The 20,415-nt window shown below is 45.0% G+C and overlaps 1 protein-coding gene across 3 annotated transcripts in view; it reads right to left on the minus strand.

The window, feature by feature from the left end:
* Window positions 1–1,984: 1,984 nt before the first annotated feature.
* Window positions 1,985–20,415, minus strand: part of ZNF488 (zinc finger protein 488) — a 96,615-nt gene continuing 78,184 nt past the window's right edge. For all 3 annotated transcript variants that reach the window (XM_069611188.1, XM_069611190.1, XM_069611189.1), the window contains exon 4: window positions 1,985–3,741. In XM_069611188.1, coding sequence (XP_069467289.1) covers window positions 2,597–3,741 — 1,145 coding nt within the window. In that variant the 3' untranslated portion in view covers window positions 1,985–2,596. The remainder of the gene's footprint in view (window positions 3,742–20,415) is intronic.

Consider the following 20,415-nt stretch of genomic DNA (forward strand, 5'->3'; position numbering starts at 1 on the left):
AGCTGGTGTCGAGCTGCACATCTCTATCATGTTCTGGGCCGCATCTGTCCCAATGGGTACACATGTCATGCCATTTGCCTACACCAGGCACTATACATATCTGCATTATGTTAATTTATAGTTGTCTTTGTTGAAGCTGTCACATATAACATTAATAGCCACTGCCAGGATAGGCTTCACCCGTCCTAAAATGGTTTGCATCCTACCTATCGGGCAGCAGCAGGCGGTACAGATGGGGCCATTCAGATCGAACTCACTCTCACTCACGATTAGGGACTCCCAAGGTTCCATTCTACCCAGTCCATACATGGAACCCTTGGGAAGCCTCCTAAAGGATCCCAACATAGTGATCCATTAGTACCTTAATGACACTCAGCTGTACTTTAGGGTCAGGGTCACCAACAACATTGCTAGCCTCTGCGAATGCCTTGATATCATTCAAACATGGATGTCAAACTCTTATCTCAAACTGAACTCCACCAAGACCAAATTCTTCCTCATCGGTCCCACCAGCAAACAACAACTCACGCGCTTGGACGGATTCACCCCTCAGCTGTCTAACTCAGCCATGTGTTTCATTGTTGACAGTCTCCTTTCTTTCCAAAAGCACATAGTCAAAAAGGCACAAACCACATGGCTACAGATCTCAACACTCTGGAAAATCAAACCCTTCATCCCCCCTCATGACTTCAACACAGTGGTCGAAGCCCTCGTGATCTCACACATTGGGGAATACTGGATTTCCATCCTTGCACTTGCCCCCCCCCCGCAAGATAGCCCGCCATGCTGCAACCCACCTTGCTAAAGGCCCATGCAAATGTGGCTGCATCTCTCCAATACTGTGCATGTTTCACATGTTCCTGATCATATTCGAAACAGTGGGTATCACACAAAAAGCAGCCTCGTAGCTAAACTATTATATGGTTGGAGTCTAGGGTAGCCAGTAAAGGGAAGCAAGCAGCCCTTCATGTCTCGACCATCTGGAACTCAGCCCTGGCAGAGGCTCAAAAGACCCCTACCATCCTCCAGTTCCACAAAAAACTAAACATGTAACTCTTTCCACGATGCCTGCCACACAGATAGAAATCCCTCCCTCCCTCCCTCCACCAACAGTCAATACAGCTACTACTGTATAAAATGCCAAGCCCAAAGCTAGTACCCCCCTCCTTTTGTGAAGTGCTCCATTGCTCTTGAGTAAGAAAGTAAAATAAAATAAAATACAATGTTCTGCAGCAGGCTAACTACACATCTGTGTCTTACTCTCTTCTGCCACCGTCACACTGACATCTGCATCACATTAGGTTCTGCATCAAACACTTCGATTTGCAATGCAATTTGCTCTCGTGTGCAAGTCGCGTTGCACATCTGTATCATGCTCTGCGCTGAGGCAGTTGCCCAGCACATCTGTATCATGTTGACTTTACTGCAGATTTCTCAACACACCTCTATTATGCAGCAGACGCACTGCCCGCCTGTAACATGCTATCTGTCCTGAAACAGTTTGATCATCCACAATCATTCTACATATAATGCAGTTTGTTCTGCCAAAGTCACACCGCCCAGCAATACATCTGGGGATGTGCTGCAGCAGCCACTCTTCATATCTGTATTACATTCTGCTCTGCAGTGGCCACAGGGGACAGGGCTGTCATGCTGTACACTCTGCATTTGTCACAATGCACATACTTATGCTATGTTCTGCAGTGGCAACATAGCACACCCACACTATACCACTGCTTCGGCATTTGTCGCATTGGCGATCGGCATCATTCTATGTTCTGCAGCAGTCACATGCCTTGGTTGAATTCCACTCTCCCTCTGCATTGCCACAAAACCCATCTGTATTATTACTATTATTATTATTATTATGATTATTATTATATCTGTGCTTCAAGTGTCACACTTCACAGATGCTTTACAGTCAGACAGGTGCACATAGTTAGTCTCATTTGCATACAATGTAATTTTCATTAGTAAAGTGGCATGAATGTAACAATACATTTAATTCAATTGTAAACTTCCACAGAAAATATATTTAGTGCATGGTCATGACTTTGTCTAAATACTGAAATAAATTTGATAAATATAACTCTTAGAAAGATCTGAAATATGTTATCAATGACTTTAGACATATTTGCTCTTAATGCATGTAACATCAGGTGGTTAGAAGGAATAGTTCAATCCACGGGTTGGACACATTTAAGTGCTTCATCCACTAGGTGGGTAGAAGGACAGAGCTCGGTCGATGCATGTTTATAGCGCCATATACAAGGAGGGGACAGAGGAGACCTCCATCCATGGGGTGGTTGTAGGGATAGAGCTCCATCCACTGGGTAGTAAAGCTCTATCCATTGGCTGGTGACAGAGAAGAGCTCGATCCAGTTGGTTCTTCCATAAAAAGAGCGCCATCCACTGGCTGGTTATGAAGAGCGCTCCATTCACTGGGTAGATAGAGGACTAGAGCTCCTTTGACAGGATGGTTATAGAGATGGAGCTTCACCCAGAGGGCTGTAACAAGGGAGACCACCAGCCACAGTTCTTGTTGTTAGAGCTTATGTGTCGGTAGAGGTTCTGAATCTCTACCACTCACACCTGTTCAGTTATGGGAGGTCATATGCCTTGATAGATGGTGTCGCTCTTTGAAATATTCGTGACAAATGGGACAAGTCAATTTCTCCTCCCGCCTTCTCTTGAATTGCGCCTCCAGTGCCGACTCCTTCTTGTGATGGGACCTCATGTGGAAAACCAAATCGGCTGTCATGCGGAAGGAAAGGTTGCACTTGGCACACCAATTCTGTGCAGACACCCCCAAGGATGTGAAGGTTGGTGGAAGGAGAGCTAAGGAAGAAGATGTTGGCAACTGTACTCCCGCTGTCTTAGACATTGGCTCTGCTGTGTATGGGAACACTTGGCTTCTGCTAAGGCTTGTCTGCATCATCAACTGAGAGTTACAAAGATCATTGCCAAAAATTGATGATTTGCACGGATTACCCCCATAGTACCTGACATCAGAGGCACTGATGACTCCCAAAACATCCCCAAGGCTTTGTACGGATTCATTTGCTGGGTAAAACTGATCAGGAAGTAATCCCTCTGACTCACACTTAGAGGGTTTACTGAAAGCACTTTTTTCATCCCCTCTGGCTCGCAAGGGCCACACCAAGGAGAAGGCGCTTCCTGATGACCTTTCAGATAGATCTCGCAGACCTTGCTCTTCATCTGGGTCAATGGGTCCACCCTCTAAAATGGGCTCCTTCTCATTCGCCTGCTTCAGACCATCCTTAGTTCGCTGTACCTCTGTGAAAGCACTTTCTTTTTCTTTCCAAGAAAAAGGCCTCTTGTACAAATGCCTCCTTGAAGTGGACTTCCAGGTGGAAGACCCCAGTGTGTTCTCTGGTGCTGTATCATCTCTGCTCACCGAACACTGACCTTCGCTGGGCTGATTGGTCGTCTCCGATAACACTGTCTTTCTGCTCTTTATCACCTCGGCATCCTGGGGTCTTGACTTCCCTTCCCCACATTCCCCGACATCTGCTTTCTTGTTAGACACTTTACCTTCAAGATCTCGTGCAAGACTATGAAAGTTGAATGGCTCTTTCTTTGCAACACTTTTACAGGTTTTTCGGTCCAGGATATTTTTATAGAGCAGGTTGTTTTTTTCTGGCACACACAAAAAGCGGACATGGGAGAGGTACGGATATTCCCTCTGGAATTCTTGATCACAGTCTGGGCATCTATATCCTAAAGGAGCAAAGATAGGATGAAACATGTTAAAGTTGCTTAATGAAGGTTCCAGCTCTGACAAGCACTCTAATATGTATAGGACATAAAACATTTCACATGGTTATCCTGGAATTCTGTGATAATGAAAGATGGACATTAGCAAAAGTTAATATAAATTAACTAAATTGAAGGGGAGATTATTTTACAAGTAACATCTTTAGATAAGTGAACATAAACCTCTCGATTGATTTTGATATAGTTAATATGTCCTGTTTACCCATATCCGTAGTTACTGCATTTGGGAGTAACTGATTGCCCTAAGAATGACATTCACATTATCAATAAGATGCAAAAATGACAAAAATGAAAGGCTACCTTCATTTTTGTCACTGCCAGAGGGACAATTGAATTTGCATTGCAACAAATCCCTTTAAGATATGCTACTGTTGTGCACATTTTCACAGTAACAACTAACACCAAATATATAAGATTGCTCCTTGTATGGGTGATATTTATTAACACAAATCAAGAAACAGTAATTCAGGCCACTGATCGGACACTGCACTGTCTCTAACACTTTGGTTTCCTTCACAGAAATAACATATCCAGAAAATGATGTGCTGGTAATAGTTGATATACATTAAAAACATATTAGAATCTTCCATATATTTTACCACAAATTCCTTAGTCTCCTCTACCGTCCACGGGAGGGAATCGGTCCTTGATGTTCAAATAATTAGGTAAAACATACATTTTGTCTACTTCAATAATGTTTCCATTGATGTTAAACCAAACTTGCCTCTGATTGACTGTATGGTTACTGAGTTGGAAAAACCCAGGGAAGAAAAGCCAAAGACATTCTTCCAAGGTTCCCAGCCATTTGTATGATTGTGCACAATTAGTATCCATTCCATATAAAATGGAGGGAATTAACTTTACATTATGGGCTGCCAACAGTGGTGCCAATGTAAAGGCCCCAGCTTTAATATCAAAGCCCATAAAGGAAGACATGAGTGAGCGTGCCGTGTCTATCATTTTGGTTTTTGGCCAACCTTCAGACCTTTTATCACCAATACAGGTACCTAAATATACAGATTCGAGAATTTCTTCCAGTTTCACATTACCTAGATGCCAGGTCTAGCGTATAGGTTTTGATGTATACTTCATGTCATAATTTTAGTTTTTAGACATGTTTAGTTCTAAATTTGTAATCTTGACAAACTCCGACATGGCATTCAAACTGTGTTGGAGAGCTCTACCAGTCACGTCAAATAGGTCCAGGTCATCTGTATATGTCATCCAATTCACAGGGTGTGAGCCTAGTTTTGGAGGAAAATTGGCATTGTGTATTACGTTCTTCTCTAAGTCTGCTATATCTAAAAAGGCAGCAAACAAATATGGTTTCTGTTTCGTTGTAGCTTTGTTTTTTAAAGCATGTATTAGGAGAATTTTCATGTTATTTCTCAATCATTGCCTAAAAGAAGTTTGATATTTAGATAGAATATCATTTGCAACTATCTAGCTGTTCAATTTATCCACTGAAGATCCTGCACAAATGTGGCTGTAAGTATTTAGCAAGCTATCAGCTCATAGGATCTCTGATCTTCACTCCTTCTGTTTTTAAATATCGGTATTCAAGTTATTTTATCCAGGATTTTTAGGAACTCTCAGTGAACACCTGAGTTACTCAAAAAGCGCCTTACAAATATAGGCCCATTCCTTCATGTCACTTTTAAGTACCATGTTGGGTAGTCCATCAGGGCTTCATCTTTCTTACAATATCTGAGTAGGTGAAGGGTCACTGTTACATATCTTGTTTTTGTTCATTTTGAAAATCTGGAATAGCTGCAGCTGTCATCAAATAATTTAATACATACTTTGATCAGAACCTTTGCCCAATAGCTTTAATCTTTAGAAGATCATTATTTGCCCCATGCTCTTGTAGATGATCCCACAATACTTTAGTATTGCTTTTTTGAATTATATCTAACAATAGTATCCATTCAACCTGTCTTTCAGCCAATTCCTATGTTCAAATGATTTCCGTTGAATCATTTATGATATATTAGAGGTGTCTTATGCATTAGTTAATTTCAGAAATTGAGACCATCATTGAATTTATTTTAATCATGATATTAACATCACAAAGGGATCTATTATCAGTTTTCAACATTAGATGGTTACCCTTATAGGACACCAATGAGGCCATTGTTTTATGTAGTCAGAGAAAGTGGCTGGATGAATAAAGCCATGGTCACCGAAAATATTCACTATCAAAGAATCTTTGGACATTGCTAAAACCTTCACTTTCTGTAAAGTTAGTTCTTACCAAACTAGACCTATACTGTCCTTCAGGGCTTTAACAGAGCCTACCATGTTTACACAAACTTGTGTAATGCTCACACATACCCAATTGGCAGGAAATGAGGTGTGATCCTTAAAATCATTAAGGAAATAATAATAATATAGGATAATAATCTTGAGTAAATCCATCCTCGGATGTTGCCTGAGACACAGCCATTAAGCATAAAAAATAACAAATCACTCAAAAGCACAAACATATATGGCCAGTTTCAATACCATTTCTTTGCAATAGCTGCATTGGTAACATGCAATTCACAGAAGGAGTTCTCATCAAGGATATTATCGTGGTGCTTATTATACCTCATCTTTAAATCTCCTTTAAAGATTATCTTCCCAATATGTCCAAATGCTATCTATAATTCCAAAATACATAGCAGTTCCTTCATAATCCAATTCAGGCTGTCTCCATTGGGGGAGTTGTATACAGTTATGAGCAGATACTGTCTAAATCTCTTATATATAGAGATATCAAAAATTAATTGCTAATCACGTTTGACTCTTGCAACGGATTTGGCTGAAAGTTTGCAGACAATTCTGTACGTCTGGGTCCCCAAAGATCGGAAAGGTTAGGAAAGATCTGTTACAAAATAAAAAAGGTTATTCAGAAAACAAAAAAAACACATTCAGTGTATTCCCTATATATTTTCCCTAAAGACAAAAAAGGTCAATATTGGCTCAACCACACAGCCAAAACCGCTGAACAGATTAGGACCAGGTTTGAAACAACTTCACCACAAAGGGTTGTCTTGCAATCCTTTTAGGGTTTGGGGTTATTCTTACAGTACTTTTTAAAATAATTGATGGAGAAGGGGGTTCCAGCTTCTCGAAAATAAATAGCTTTATCTGCCTGGGTACATTGAGAATCCAGGTGTTAGGGTGTTTATAAATGAGACAGCTGCCATCCTTTTTTTTTCAACGTGAGCAGTAGCTGCAGTTGTACCCAGGGTTATAGCCTAGGGCATTGAAAAAGTCAAACATAGAAAAATGCCATTGGCAGGTCAAAAAACATAAACATACCATCAGACTAGAGCTGGGGGGGCAAGAGGACACCATGTGAAATTTGGGAGTTGGACGGGGACTAGGCACAAAGTTTGCACCACGAGGCTCAAACATTTGTCGCATACCCACGCCTATAACCTGGTGTATAACCGCGGCTACCTGACATTTCACCTGAAACTGCATCACAGAAAGGAGGAGTGTGGTGGGGATATGGAAGAGGGCAGGGAGGGGAGGAGGCCATCAGGTGAGTCGGGGGGATGTCAGAGATGTAGGGGGCAGTTGAATTTTTTCACTGTTGTTCCCGATAACTGTGGCTATAAAACCACAATAGCCACAGATATATGGAGTCCAAATACCCTCAGGTATAACCTGGGGTATAGCCCGGGGTATAGCCGCGGCTATGAAAAGAAAGTTGTAAAAAAAGAAGTATTCATTGGGACATAGACAGTGAGGTCGGGTGAAATATCACAGGCCATGGCCAGTGACTCAGTAGTGCTTTAAAGTAAAGAGTGGGCACAAATGAGTGGCCTTGATATACAGTGGGCACAGAAGACGAAAACCGTGGCCACTGGCCATCCCCGAAGGCCATTGCCAGTGGCCTGCAAGTATTTTAAAATATGCATTGTGCATGGCCAAAGACTGTGCCCACTAGCCATGGCTGAAGACCAGTGGCCATGGACTTAGGATGTGGCCATTGGCCAGTGGGTTTTAAGTGTTTTAAAAATATACAGTGGCCTTGGCTGATGGCCTGTTAGTGTTTTAAAGAAAATACAGTGGGCACAGCCAAAGGCCATGGACAGTGGTCTAGTAGTGATTTAAAATTTACTACAACCATGGCCTAAAGCCGTGGCCAGTGGTTTATTGTGATTATATCGAGAAAAAAGAATGACACACCAAAGCATCTGATAAAAAGGATCGAATGCCAAAGCATTGACAGGCTATCTTTTGCATGTAAAAGTGCCTTTCCATCTAAACCAGTCCATCGAAAATATAAATTGACTGGTTTCAATGGAAATGCACTTTTACACGTAAAAGATAGCATTTCAATCCTTTTTTTGTAACTTTAAAACGTTACATGGAGCTGTCCAGCGCTGACATTTCGGGACCGGCCAGCTCCTTGTAACGTTTTAATTTTCTTTTGTATATTGGGGGGGTTCTCCCCCCAGCCCCCCAACCCCCACGCCCACCCCCTCAACACCAACCCTAACCCTAACGTAATCCTTAATCTAAATCTAGGCCAAACCCTAACCCTAGGCCCAACCCTAACCCTAATGTAACCCTTAATCTAACCCTAGCCCCAACCCTAACCCTATCCATAGCCCCAACCCTAACCCTAACCCTAGCCCCAACCCAAACCCTAATGTAACTCTAAATCTAACCCTAGCCCCAACCCAAACCCTAACCCTAGCCCCAACCATAACGCTAACCCTATCCCTAATGTAACCCTTAATCTAACCCTAGCCCCAACCCTAACCCTAATGTAACCCTTAATCTAACACACCCTAACCCTAACCCAACCCTAACTCTAACCCAACCCTAATCTAACCCCTAATCTAACCCTAGCCCCAACCCTAACCCCACTAATTTCGATGGATCCATTGAATTATATACAATGAAATGGCTATTCGATGGAATGGAATTTCATTGCATATAATTTGATGGTATGGTTGTCGATGCTTTGGTTGTCAATGGATTGACCAGATACCATGGCCAGTGGCACGTAAAAAAACAATAATAATAATTAAGCATTTATGGAGCACTACGAACCCTCAGGCATCTGAACGCTGCTCATTATTACCCACAGTGTGTGTGGTGCTCATTTATCGACCTCAGAAGGATGAAATGCTGAGTTTGGCCCTGCTGGGATTTGAAACTGTGTCAGCAGACTCTGCACAGATGTCAAAACGAGCACTCTACTCGCTGTGCTATCGGACCGGCAATGGTGTAACACTTGGTCTGGCGATTTTATAAAATATACAGTGATGCCATCTGTGATGTCATAATTGTGGTCATTGGCTGCGCAACAGGGGGCATGAAGTTAAGGTGACGTCAGCTGAATTTCAGGGGTTTTGTTGTGTTAAGTTCTCACCTTAACGTCCCTGCAACTAAAGCTCTAATGCTTTTCCCTGAATTTCAAAGGTTTTATTACAATATATTGTTGACCTTAAAGTCCCTGCAATTTAAGTTAGTTCCCTGGACCAATAAAAATATATGGGATACATTACTCACCGTAATCGTATTTCTGATGCTTGTATCTGCTTAGATTCACATGCTGTGCATAGGCCGACATCTAGTGGAAGCTGCGGAGTATTACAGTTTGTTTTTCGAAAGTCGAAAATGGGCGTCGACACAGGCGTGCCAGTAATACTATCCCTAGTGTGACGTCCACTGTACCCAAGATCCCTCACGCGTGTAGGATCCTCAGATTGTATTTTTTCTGACATGAGGAAGCATGAGGAGTAGCGTGAGTACAGATAATCCAAGCAGATAGACAGAAAGGTAAGACTACAAGTAATCATGCGCCTTCTCTCGGAGGGGAGGAAGGGTGGGTCGCATGTGAATCTAAGCAGATACAAGCATCAGAAATACGATTACGGTGAGTAATGTATCCCTTCTGAGGCTTGTGGAATCTGCTTAGATCACATGCTGTGCATAGATTAGCGAGCAGTACCAGAAGAAGGAGGTGGGATGTGAGAAGGGTCATGAGCAAACAGGTGTCTTAGAACCGCTTGTCCCACTTGTGTATCTGTCTTGGAATGAGTGTCAATGCAGTAATGCTGAGTAAAAGTGTGAATAGAGCTCCAAGTAGCTGCTTTGCAAATGGTGTCGAGGGGAACATTTGCAATGAAAGCCAGAGTGGCACCAATGCCTCTAGTAGAGTGGGCCCTTGGCGTAAAAGGCAGAGTCTTTTCAGAAAGAGAGTATCACAGCTGTATACAGTTGATAATCCACTTCGAGATAGCGCCCTTAGAGACGCGATCCCCCTCTCTGCCTGTAGCTACGGAGACAAACAGTTGATCTGTTTTCCTTAGCGGTCTGGTTTTATTTACATAGTATAGGACCGCCCTACGCACATCTAGGGTGTGTAGTTTCACCTCAGCCGAGCTTTGCGGGTTTTGGAAGAAAGCCGGAAGCTCGATGGACTGGTTTACATGGAACTTGGATATGAATTTAGGTGAGAACCTAGGGTGTGTGCGTAAAACCAGTTTGTCCTTGTGGATAGTAAAGAAAGGATCCTGCACTGACAGAGCCTGAATTTCACTGACCCTTCTTATGGAGGTAATGGCTACTAAGAAGGCCGTTTTATAAGTCAGGTGTTTGAGACTACTCTTATGCATGGGTTCGAATGGGGGTCCCATGAGCTTAGCTAGCACCACGTTGAGGTCCCATCCTGGCGGTGGGTTCGAAATAGGAGGGTGAAGTCTCTTTACTCCTTCCATGAAGGCTTTAACCACTGGTATTTTCCACCACGAGACCTTGTTATGGGATGTGGTGTAAGCCGAGAGGGCTGCCAGGTGTACTTTCAGCGAGTTAAAAACCAACCCTGCATCCAGCAGGTGGAGCATGTATGTCACAACGTTGGAAGGAGTGCAATCAACCGGGTTGATTTGTTTATTCTGGCACCAGATAACGAATCTTTTCCACTTATCAAAGTAACAGTGCCTTGTATTTGGTTTCCTGGACTCCTTTAGAATGTCCATACACCTCTGTGGTAATTTGAGATGTCCAAACTCTATGACTTCAGGAGCCATGCTGCTAGGTTCATAGAGTTGGGTTCCTGATGCACTGTTTGACCCTGTTGCTGGGACAGTAGGTTGTACCAGGCTGGGAGTCTGATGGGTTCGCACACCGCCATCCTGCGTAGGTGTGGAAACCATGGTTGTCTCGCCCACATGGGAGCAACTAGGATGAGCGTCATTGATTCCTTGTTCATCTTGTATACCACCTTCCTGATGAGAGGAGTTGGTGGAAAAGCGTACGCAAACATCCCTGACCAGTTCATCCACAGGGCATTCCCTTGGGAGTCCGGCTGGGGGAACCTGGATGCAAATCCTGGGCATTGTTTGTTTTCGCTTGTGGCGAATAGGTCTATAGTGGGGAAACCCCACTGAGAGAAGAGATCTTCTACTACGTCTCTGTGAAGGACCCATTCGTGTTCTTCTGGGAGGGAGTCTCTGCTTAGAGCATCCGCTAGGGAATTGAGCTCCCCTGGAACATGTTGCGATGACAGGAAGATGTTCCGTCTGAGTGCCCATCTCCATATTTTCTGGGCAAGCTTGGACAGATTTGGCGAACGAGTCCCCCCTTGCTTGTTCAGATAGAACATGGCTGTCGTGCTGTCCGTCCTGATCTGCACCGACAAGTTCAGTAGATGGGTCTCGAACGCCTTTAGCGCTTGGAATACTGCCAGAAGCTCTAGCAGATTGATGTGGTTCTTGGCTACTGAGTGAGACCAGAGACCCTGAGCTGTGTGGTGGAGAAGGTGAGCTCCCCACCCAGTCAGGCATGCATCTGTAGTGACCACGGCTTGTACTTCGGGATCGTAAAAGGGTTTCCCCTTTGCGAGATTCTCTCTTGTCCACCAGTGTAGGCTCTGTACGAGTGTTGGCGAAATGACCACTAGATCGTCCCACTGACCACTTGCCTGAGACCACTGTTTCGCCAACCATTCCTGCATGGGACGCATGCGCAGACGCGCGTGGGGGACCAGGTAAATGCATGACGCCATCATGCCCAGTAACCGCATAGCTTTGCGTACTGTTATCTGTTGACCTGACTGATAATGCGGAATTTGCAGAAGTATATTCCGAATTCTCTCTTCCGAAGGGAAGGTTAATCCTTTCTGAGTATCTAGGATAGCTCCTAGAAACTGTTTTGAGGTGCTTGGCACCAGACTTGACTTTTTCTCGTTGATAGAGAAGCCTAATTCGTGGAGGAGGTCGATAGTCCTCTGAATGTTCGACCTGCAAATTCCTGGGGTTTCCCCCGTTATGAGCCAGTCGTCCAGATAAGGGTACACCGGGATTGCCTCCCTGCGTAGGTGTGCAGCCGCCACCGCCAGTACCTTGGTGAATACCCTTGGTGCTGAAGCTATCCCGAAGGGCAGTACCTTGAATTGGTAGTGGCGACTGTCCACCTTGAAGCGCAAGTACTTCCTGTGCGCTGGGAGCATGGAAATATGAAAATAAGCATCTTTCATATCCAAGGTTGCCATGTAATCCCCCTTTTTTAGGAGGGGGATAACCTCTTGTAGTGTGGTCATACGGAATTTTTGGGGCTTGACATACTTGTTGGCAGGCCGTAAGTCCAATACTGGGCGCATTGTCAAATCTTTCTTTGGCACAAGGAAGTAAGTTGAATAGATACCCTTGTTTACCTGGTGTCCTGGGACGAGTTCTATCGCGTCCTTTTCTAGCAGAATGGCGATCTCCTCGAGAAGGATCCTTTGATGCTCTAGGGAGTGCACTCTTTGTCGTGGAGGATGGTTCCGGGGACGCTGCAGTAGTTCTATACAATATCCAGCGGATACTGTTGACAGCACCCATCTGTCTGAGGTGATCCCTTCCCAAGCCTGGGTGAAGGTGGAAATGCGTCCCCCTACTGGGGTTGCGTGGCAAGGGACCCTGAACTGAGCGTCACTGTTTTGGTGGAGGCGTGCCACCTCCCTTGTTGGGGCTGCCTCTGCCTCTTCCACGACCTCTCTTGTTACCCCTGCCGTAACTCTGGGTAGACTGCTGGTTGTTATTCCATTGTGTACCCTGTCCCTGGGCATAGTTGCCTCTTTGTGAATTTTGGCCGCGTGGGCGACGAAAATTACTGTTCCCCCTCTGGTTAGGGGGTTTGTTGGTAAGCTGGCCAAGGGATTTGAGAGTCTCATATTCATCTTTGGCATTTTTAAGTGCGTCCTCGACCGCTTTCCCAAACAATAGGTCGGGTTCCACTGGCTTGTCTATTAAAGAAGCCTGGGTTTCTGTCTTGAATCCGGACTGCCGTAACCACGCATGTCTTTTGATAACAGTACCTTCTGCTATCAATCTCCCTGCGTTGTCAGCGGCGTCGAAAGTTGCTTTTAAAATGCAACCAGACACGGCTCTCCCCTCTGCTGAGATCCGAGCCAGCTGGCCCTTTAACGGTTCTGGAGCAGAGGCAATGAGCGCCGCGACTTCTTCCCATTGATGGCAGTTGTAACTAGCCAACAGGGTGGTGGAATTCGCAATCCTTGCTTGGTAGGCGGACGTTGAGGCTACCTTCCTGCCAAACCCGTAAAGTTTTTTGCTCTCCTTGTCGGGAGGAGCTTCTGATGAAGATAAGGGCGTGCCAGCCCTTTTTCTAGTGTTGGTAACCACTAGGGAATCTGGTTTAAGATGTCCCCTTATATACAGAGGGTCAGACTGGGCTGCCCGGAAAATCTTTTCAATTCTGGGGTTGACAGCTCTGGTGAGGTTAGGGTTCACCAGGGAAGGATCTATTCTTCGTTGGATGGATTTGAGGATAGGGATGGTCTGAGCGACCGGTCTCCTCTCTCCTACAAACTCCTCCGCGAAGTCCCTTTCCTCCTGTACACCGTGGGTGTCGATGTGGAAATGTTCCGCTGCCCGAGCGAGAACCTCGTTAAGGAGGGGCTGGTTATCAACTGGAGAGTCGGTAACTGGGGCTTCGCTCTGTACTGGGGAATCTACTCTGTAAATTTCCTGCTCATCTTCTCCCTCCTCCAGGTCCTCATCCTCTGCATAGTAATCTGTCCCGGTTTGTTCTTCCATAACTTCAAACTCCTGGTCCTCTTGAGGGAAAACTTGTCCCTGGTAATTGGGGAGTGGAGTAGGATATGGAGTGGAGTAAGGCTGAACCTCGAAGGGTTCAGGTCTTTCGAACCGGGGCTTTTTACTTAGCGGGATAGGATCGGAGGAGCCTGAGGGTGTGGCCCCTTGAGGGTTATATGAAAGAAAATGTTCCGGGTTCTTATCATAAAAATCAGCCAAGGAAGACATCCTAGACATAACCCTGTCTATGTCTTCACTGGACCATTCCCTGGAACAGGGTATTACTTTAGTAGGTGATGATATATGGGACTTTTCAAGGGTAGACTTGTGTTTGCTTGTCTGCCTAGGGTGAGAGGATGGCTTTACAGGAGTGGAAGGCTGTGCTTTCCGCTGTTTCCCCCCCTCCCCGTGCGTGGAAAAATGTTTTCCCTGTCCCTTGGAGGCCCCAGAGATTTTCGACGCCTGGCGCCGAGGGTCTGGAGAGGTATGTGTGTGCTTCGGGCGTGGGGCCTCACTGGTGTTAACCGCGGTCTCGGTATCTTGGAGCGCGGCCTGGGGGTGGAAGTCGTCTTCGTCTCCCGACGATGGAACTTCCGTTAATGTGTGTAGCGAGGCACTCTTGGCAAGAGTGGATGATTGCCTTGCGTCGTGAGGTGATCTCGATCGAGAGCGCCCAGAGGACACCGAGTCGGACCGTTCTTTTTGTGCCTCTTTCCGGGAAGTCGACGTCGTCGAGGTCCGGTTGGTCTTAGTGTGTTTAGTGTGTGTTAGGTGTGTAGCGCTTGCGTCGCCGGGGGTCTTCCCCATAGCCGCCCTGCCGGACGACCTTCCGAGGTCGGGGACCTGCGCTCGCCGGCTGTCTTTCGACGCCATAATGCCCTCGCCGTCCGAAAGTACGGCGTCGCTGCCATCGCTGAAGGCGCCCTCCGCTGCCATGGCCTCCTGCCTGGCGTGGTGGGCCCAACGCTTTGTCGAACGGTCCTTAAGTGTCTTAGGTTTAAACCTACTACACGCTCTGCAGTTCGCTTCGGGGTGATCCCTCGGCAAGCAGAGATTGCACGTGGCGTGCCTGTCGACCCAAGGGTATTTGCGATTGCACTTGGGGCAGAATTGAAAAGGGGTACCCTCCATACGCACCTTAAGGCAGCGGGCTGCTAAGTGTAGGAATATATAAAATGTAACTATATATCAAGAGTGAAGAGTATGTACCACCCCCCACTCTCCCTACTTGTAAGGGCCGAGGCCAGCGGCCTACTAGGCCCGGGCCGAGGCCAGCGGCCTTCCGAGGCCCAGATCCGTCGTGCAGTCGACGGTCGATGACTTCTCCAGCCGTCGTCGAGGTCGAGGGTCGACGTTGGGGTGGGGAAGGGAATGAATAAGAATTATAATTATAATAACAGCAAAAGTATGGCTAAGGCCAGGGAACTCCGCAAGATGCTTCCGACCAGTATGGCGGAAAAAAACAATCTGAGGATCCTACACGCGTGAGGGATCTTGGGTACAGTGGACGTCACACTAGGGATAGTATTACTGGCACGCCTGTGTCGACGCCCATTTTCGACTTTCGAAAAACAAACTGTAATACTCCGCAGCTTCCACTAGATGTCGGCCTATGCACAGCATGTGATCTAAGCAGATTCCACAAGCCTCAGAAATATATATATGTAGTTGGTAACAAGATGTCAGGAGGGATTGGGAGACCTATCATAAACTACTTAATATATTAAAGACTTTACTCATCTAAACAATATTATATTTGAGTGTTGTTGTTAATACAGGAACCAAATCATACATAAACATACGCAATGGCTGAAGCATGCACAATAGAAGTACAATATTTATAATCTTGTAATTCTGGATAGTAAAATAATGAATGCTACCTTATCAGAGTTTTGAGTAATGTTAAACATGTAATAACTAGCTATGAATTCAAGACTTACTACGCACTTGTGCTTGTACAAACAATACATATGAAGACTCACAATGCATACAAATCAGAGGCACATACAGGGAAACTAAAGTAAGGAAGAAAGAAACCACATCACCAGAAAATGATTATAACATTAAAGTTCATCTTCATGCACACAAATTAATTGTGTGTTTGAGGCCTGCTTATCGCCTCATGTATGTTCAAAACTAGCCTAATCATGTCAGTAAACAAAATAAAAGGGCCCAGATATTTAATGTCATCAGTGATTGCTTAGTTTGCCATATCTGGCAAATTTCTGGGGGTTTCCGGTTTTACTTATAACCATAACGTCCCTTTAACAAAGTTTTTTCATTTAATATGTATATATATAGTTTGCTACTATGGATGTTATTTCACTTTACACCTCGATACAGCATGCTGTAGGCCTCAGAGCTTGACAGTATTATTTAAATACGAGGTCACCCAATTACCTCAAGCACACAGAGATGATTTTATGAATGATCAAATTATGCCTCACGAATAATGCTTTCTTATTTGATGGTCAGTTTTATAGACAAGTACAGGGAACTGCCTTGGGTTCAACATTCGTGCCACTTATGCTAATCTTACAATGGGATGGTGTGAGAAGTTCATTGTTTGGTCCGAGGGCAATGTGATATTTACTGACTAGATAGTTTTGAGGCTCAGGTTCATAGTTGACTTGTTCATTATTTGGAACGATACAGAAAAAGAATGGTTGTGCTTTGTAAAGGTCCTGAATCAAAATACGTGGAATTTGAGGTTTACTGAATCCCACAGTAATATTTTTGGATGTGCTTGTGGAACAGAAACTGGGTAAAATTGAAACAAACTTGTACAAGAAACCAACAGGTTCTAATACTCCCTTACATGCCACCAGTAATTATCCGAAGAGCCTACCATGGAGCATACCCTATGGGGAATTCCTCAGATTTTGGAGGAATTGCTCCACATTGGCTTACTTCACCTGCAGGATCTGAGTTGGTTCTGTGCTCACAAAACCTGTTTGGCTGGGGCTGTGTTGGAAGAGACAGGAAGGAACTCGCAGTCTTTCCATGTGTGCCTAATTGCTATGAATGTAGAGGTGAAGCCGAGGGCCATGAGCGCAAGCTAAGGGAAGCTGGAGAAAGGAAGACTCTCCATTATCGAGGCTGGATCTTTGACACCTGTGCTCGAGAGGGGTGTGGGTCAGAATAGTGCCTGTAGCAGTAGTAGCAGAAGAAATAAAGCTGAGAGGTAGAAGCAGCCTGCAAACGCTGTGATTGTGGAGTCGGTGAAGGAAGCTCTGTACTCCAAATCATCAGGAATACCCTAATGGTAAATGCAAGCTTAATTGATGCCCCGTGTAAGTAAAAGCCAGTAAAAGTGTTTGCAGCCGTGAGAAGCCACTCTACAAGGGAATTGTAACCGGTGTTTATTTCAACGAAGTTAAAGTGCCCACGTGAAGAGAAAGCCTTTCTTTTTCCCATTGTTAGATATGAACTGTTGCCGATAAACCCATATAAAGTAGAATCTGACTTTCCTGCAGTGTAACAAGCCTATCTAACATCAAGGAGAGCTCACTGAAATTCAACTGTGTTTCCCAATTCCTATTAAAGCATAACGCTGCCCGAATAAGAGTGAATACAAATCTTTTAAGTGGAAGTTTGTCATCAAAACAAAACTGTGTGTACGTAAATTAGTTTCTCCATAGAAACTTACTTCTTGTAACATTTTGAACAATTATTAAGGAGTCGTAGAAGTTGCTGAATTCTTGAGAAGAACAAGCATTACCCAAGCCAGTAGACAACGCCCTTTTAAGGTGAAACTAGCCCAATTAAGAACTGAACACCAATGTTTTAAAGTTGTTGAAGCTGTCGTAAACCCAGAGTTCTCTGACACATGGGTGACAAAGACATCCAAGGCTGGAAGAGTGTCAATACAGTTTTGGGGTAACTAATGGAGACAAGAAGGTGTATATGAGGCTGAAGCTGGGTGTACATGAAACCGGGGAAGGGAGCTGGGTGCTTTTTAAAAGAACTAACCTTTAATCTGTAGAGCTGAGACTGTTAAAGATAAGAGAGAGAAGCAGTCTGGAAGCTAAAACAGATGTTGTGGTAGCTGCAAGACAGAAATGAAAGGAGACCTGATGATCCATCGAGAGAGTGGACGAAAGCACAACCCCAAGATTCTTTACAATCATGACTGGAACAGGGAGAGACCCAAGTGCAGACGACCAGAAAGAAGACACCCAGAGTGAGGGATTGGGGGGGTGGGCACCCATCATCAGCCAGTTGTGGTTCATCCAATTTCCCACGACAGAAAGACATTGAAGAAGACACAATAACATCTCAGCCTGCTCAAGATCTAACCGAATCAGAATCTGCGTGTTGTCAGCAAGAGAGTAGCATCTAATGCCGAAGGAGCGGATAAGACACACCAGTGGCTGAATCTAGATGTTTAAAAGTATCAGACACAAGGCGGAGCAATGAGGGACCCCACAGAACAGAGAGCAAGGAAGTGATAAGAAAGGAGGAAGTGAAAGTATTTGGCTTCTCTTGGCTAGCAAGGAGGTGAACTAGGCCAGCACTTGGCCAGCCATGCTGGCCTGGGCAAGTCGGCCCGACAGGGTGGGGTGGTCAAGAGTGTCAAATGTCGCTGATAGATCCAGCAAAATCGGGGCACCCACCCCACCCCCATCGACCAGCCTAGCCATGTAGTTCTGGACCGACACCAAGACACTCTCTGTGCCCATACCCCACCGGAATCCTGACTGGAAGGGATCGAAAAAGCCTGAGGCCTCAAGAAAGGAGGAGAGGAGTGGAGATATCAGGGCCTCTGGAAGCTTCATAAAGAAGGGCAGCAGTGAGATAGGATGACAATTAGAGGGAAGTGAGGGGTCCAGAGAGGGTTTCTTAAGGAGTGGGATGACAGTGGCTTGTTTCAATTCCTTTGGGATGTACCCAGACTGGCAGGAACTGTTGATAGCCTGAGTAATCTTGCCCAGAAGACCCAGTGGCACATTGCCTAAATTGTGCTTTATCAGTAGGGCTGTAGGTACAGTGCCATTTCCGCTCAACCTACCTGAGTTCAAAGTGGGCTTTCTTAAACTGATCAGAGAATCTCCGCAATTGGGTCCATCCAAGTGGGGCTACTATGTCTGCTGCATCTTCCAGCGAGTGGGACAGAAGAGAAAGTTCTACCTCATGGGATAAGCTGCACTTAGCCCTCACTAAGGTGACCAGTGCCTTCAGATCCGCCGACGGGAGACTCTTAGGAGGAGGACATGGGAATTTCATAGAAAAGGTCACAAGGTAGTGTCAGACCATAGAACAGGTCCTGTGAGAGAAATGGATAGTTCAGATTTCCGGCCAATACAAGATCAAGAGTGTTTCCCAACTTATGGGTTGGTTCTGTTACAATTTGATGGAAGCCCAAATCAAGGAGGGCGTCAAACAATTGATTTAAAACAGGTGGGAGAGGTCTCGTTAATTTGGAGATTAAAATCACTGAGGACAACTAGGTGAGTGAACTTCAGCTGAAACTATGCCAGCAGATCCAAAGAGGGATCTAGAACACTGACATGCGGCCCCGGGGGTCGGTTGATAATTAAAAAATGACACGTATAGGACGTTGAGATTATACATAAGAGCAATAATGCTCCCATATCGACATTACGGCTAAGTGGAATCTGGGATACAGCTAATTTGGATTAAAAGATAATTGCCACCCCACCCCCTGGATGCGGTGAGCATCGATCGAGATGTAACATTTTGTAGTCACAGGGCAGAGCCTGCACCAATACTGGAGCAGATGACTCATTAAGCCATGTTTGCTCAAGCAGAGAAATGTTTTGCTGTTAAGTGTGAGGGCGAGTTTTGTGTATGCTAGGAGATTTTCCCTCAGATCCCAGACTAGATAGGGAATTCCCAGGTAGAGTGGGCTTAGTTAGGTTTTGTTTGCATTTATTTGTTAAAATAAAATGTCAAACACTGATAAAAATACAAACAGTTGTCTGCCTCACATTACTAACCCCTCACACTACCTTTCTGCATATCCGGCCTCTTCCACTTGGACATTATGGCCTGGTTTTGGGTTGGTTAATTCACTTCTTTACCTTGCCCCCTATATAATTTGTGCACATGGAAATCGCATGTGGTGACACTCTGTGTTTGAGCTGCGTCTTTTATGGCACAGCTAGACTGCCTGTTTCCATGCACTGCTTATGATGTTTCTTGCTGTGCTGATAAATATGGGCAATTCAGGCATAACAATAGTCTTTACAGTTCATTTGGGCTTTGTTTTATGTTGGCTATGAAATCAAATAAAACTCACCATAAGCAGTCTGGGGTACTTCTTTTCCTTACCTATTTTTGATCCTCATTTATGGTAGTTACTATAGATACAGCAGTGTATGGTGGTGGTCAAGTTATGGTTGTGTTAGGATGTCAATGGCTGAATTATGGTTACATTACCTGAGACCTTGGCCACCGGCTATATTGCCTGAGTCATGGCATTTGGCCATGCCACGGCCATCCCTGAGCCACCTCATGTGTTCACTAGATGTAACCAGTGGCTTTGCCCGTTGGCCACTTTAGCCAGGACATGATCTTCGGTAGACCAGGGCAACCCTAAGCCACG

This window comes from Ambystoma mexicanum, chromosome 8, assembly GCF_040938575.1.
Source record: "Ambystoma mexicanum isolate Mex_15411 chromosome 8, UKY_AmexF1_1, whole genome shotgun sequence".
Taxonomy (NCBI): domain Eukaryota; kingdom Metazoa; phylum Chordata; class Amphibia; order Caudata; family Ambystomatidae; genus Ambystoma; species Ambystoma mexicanum.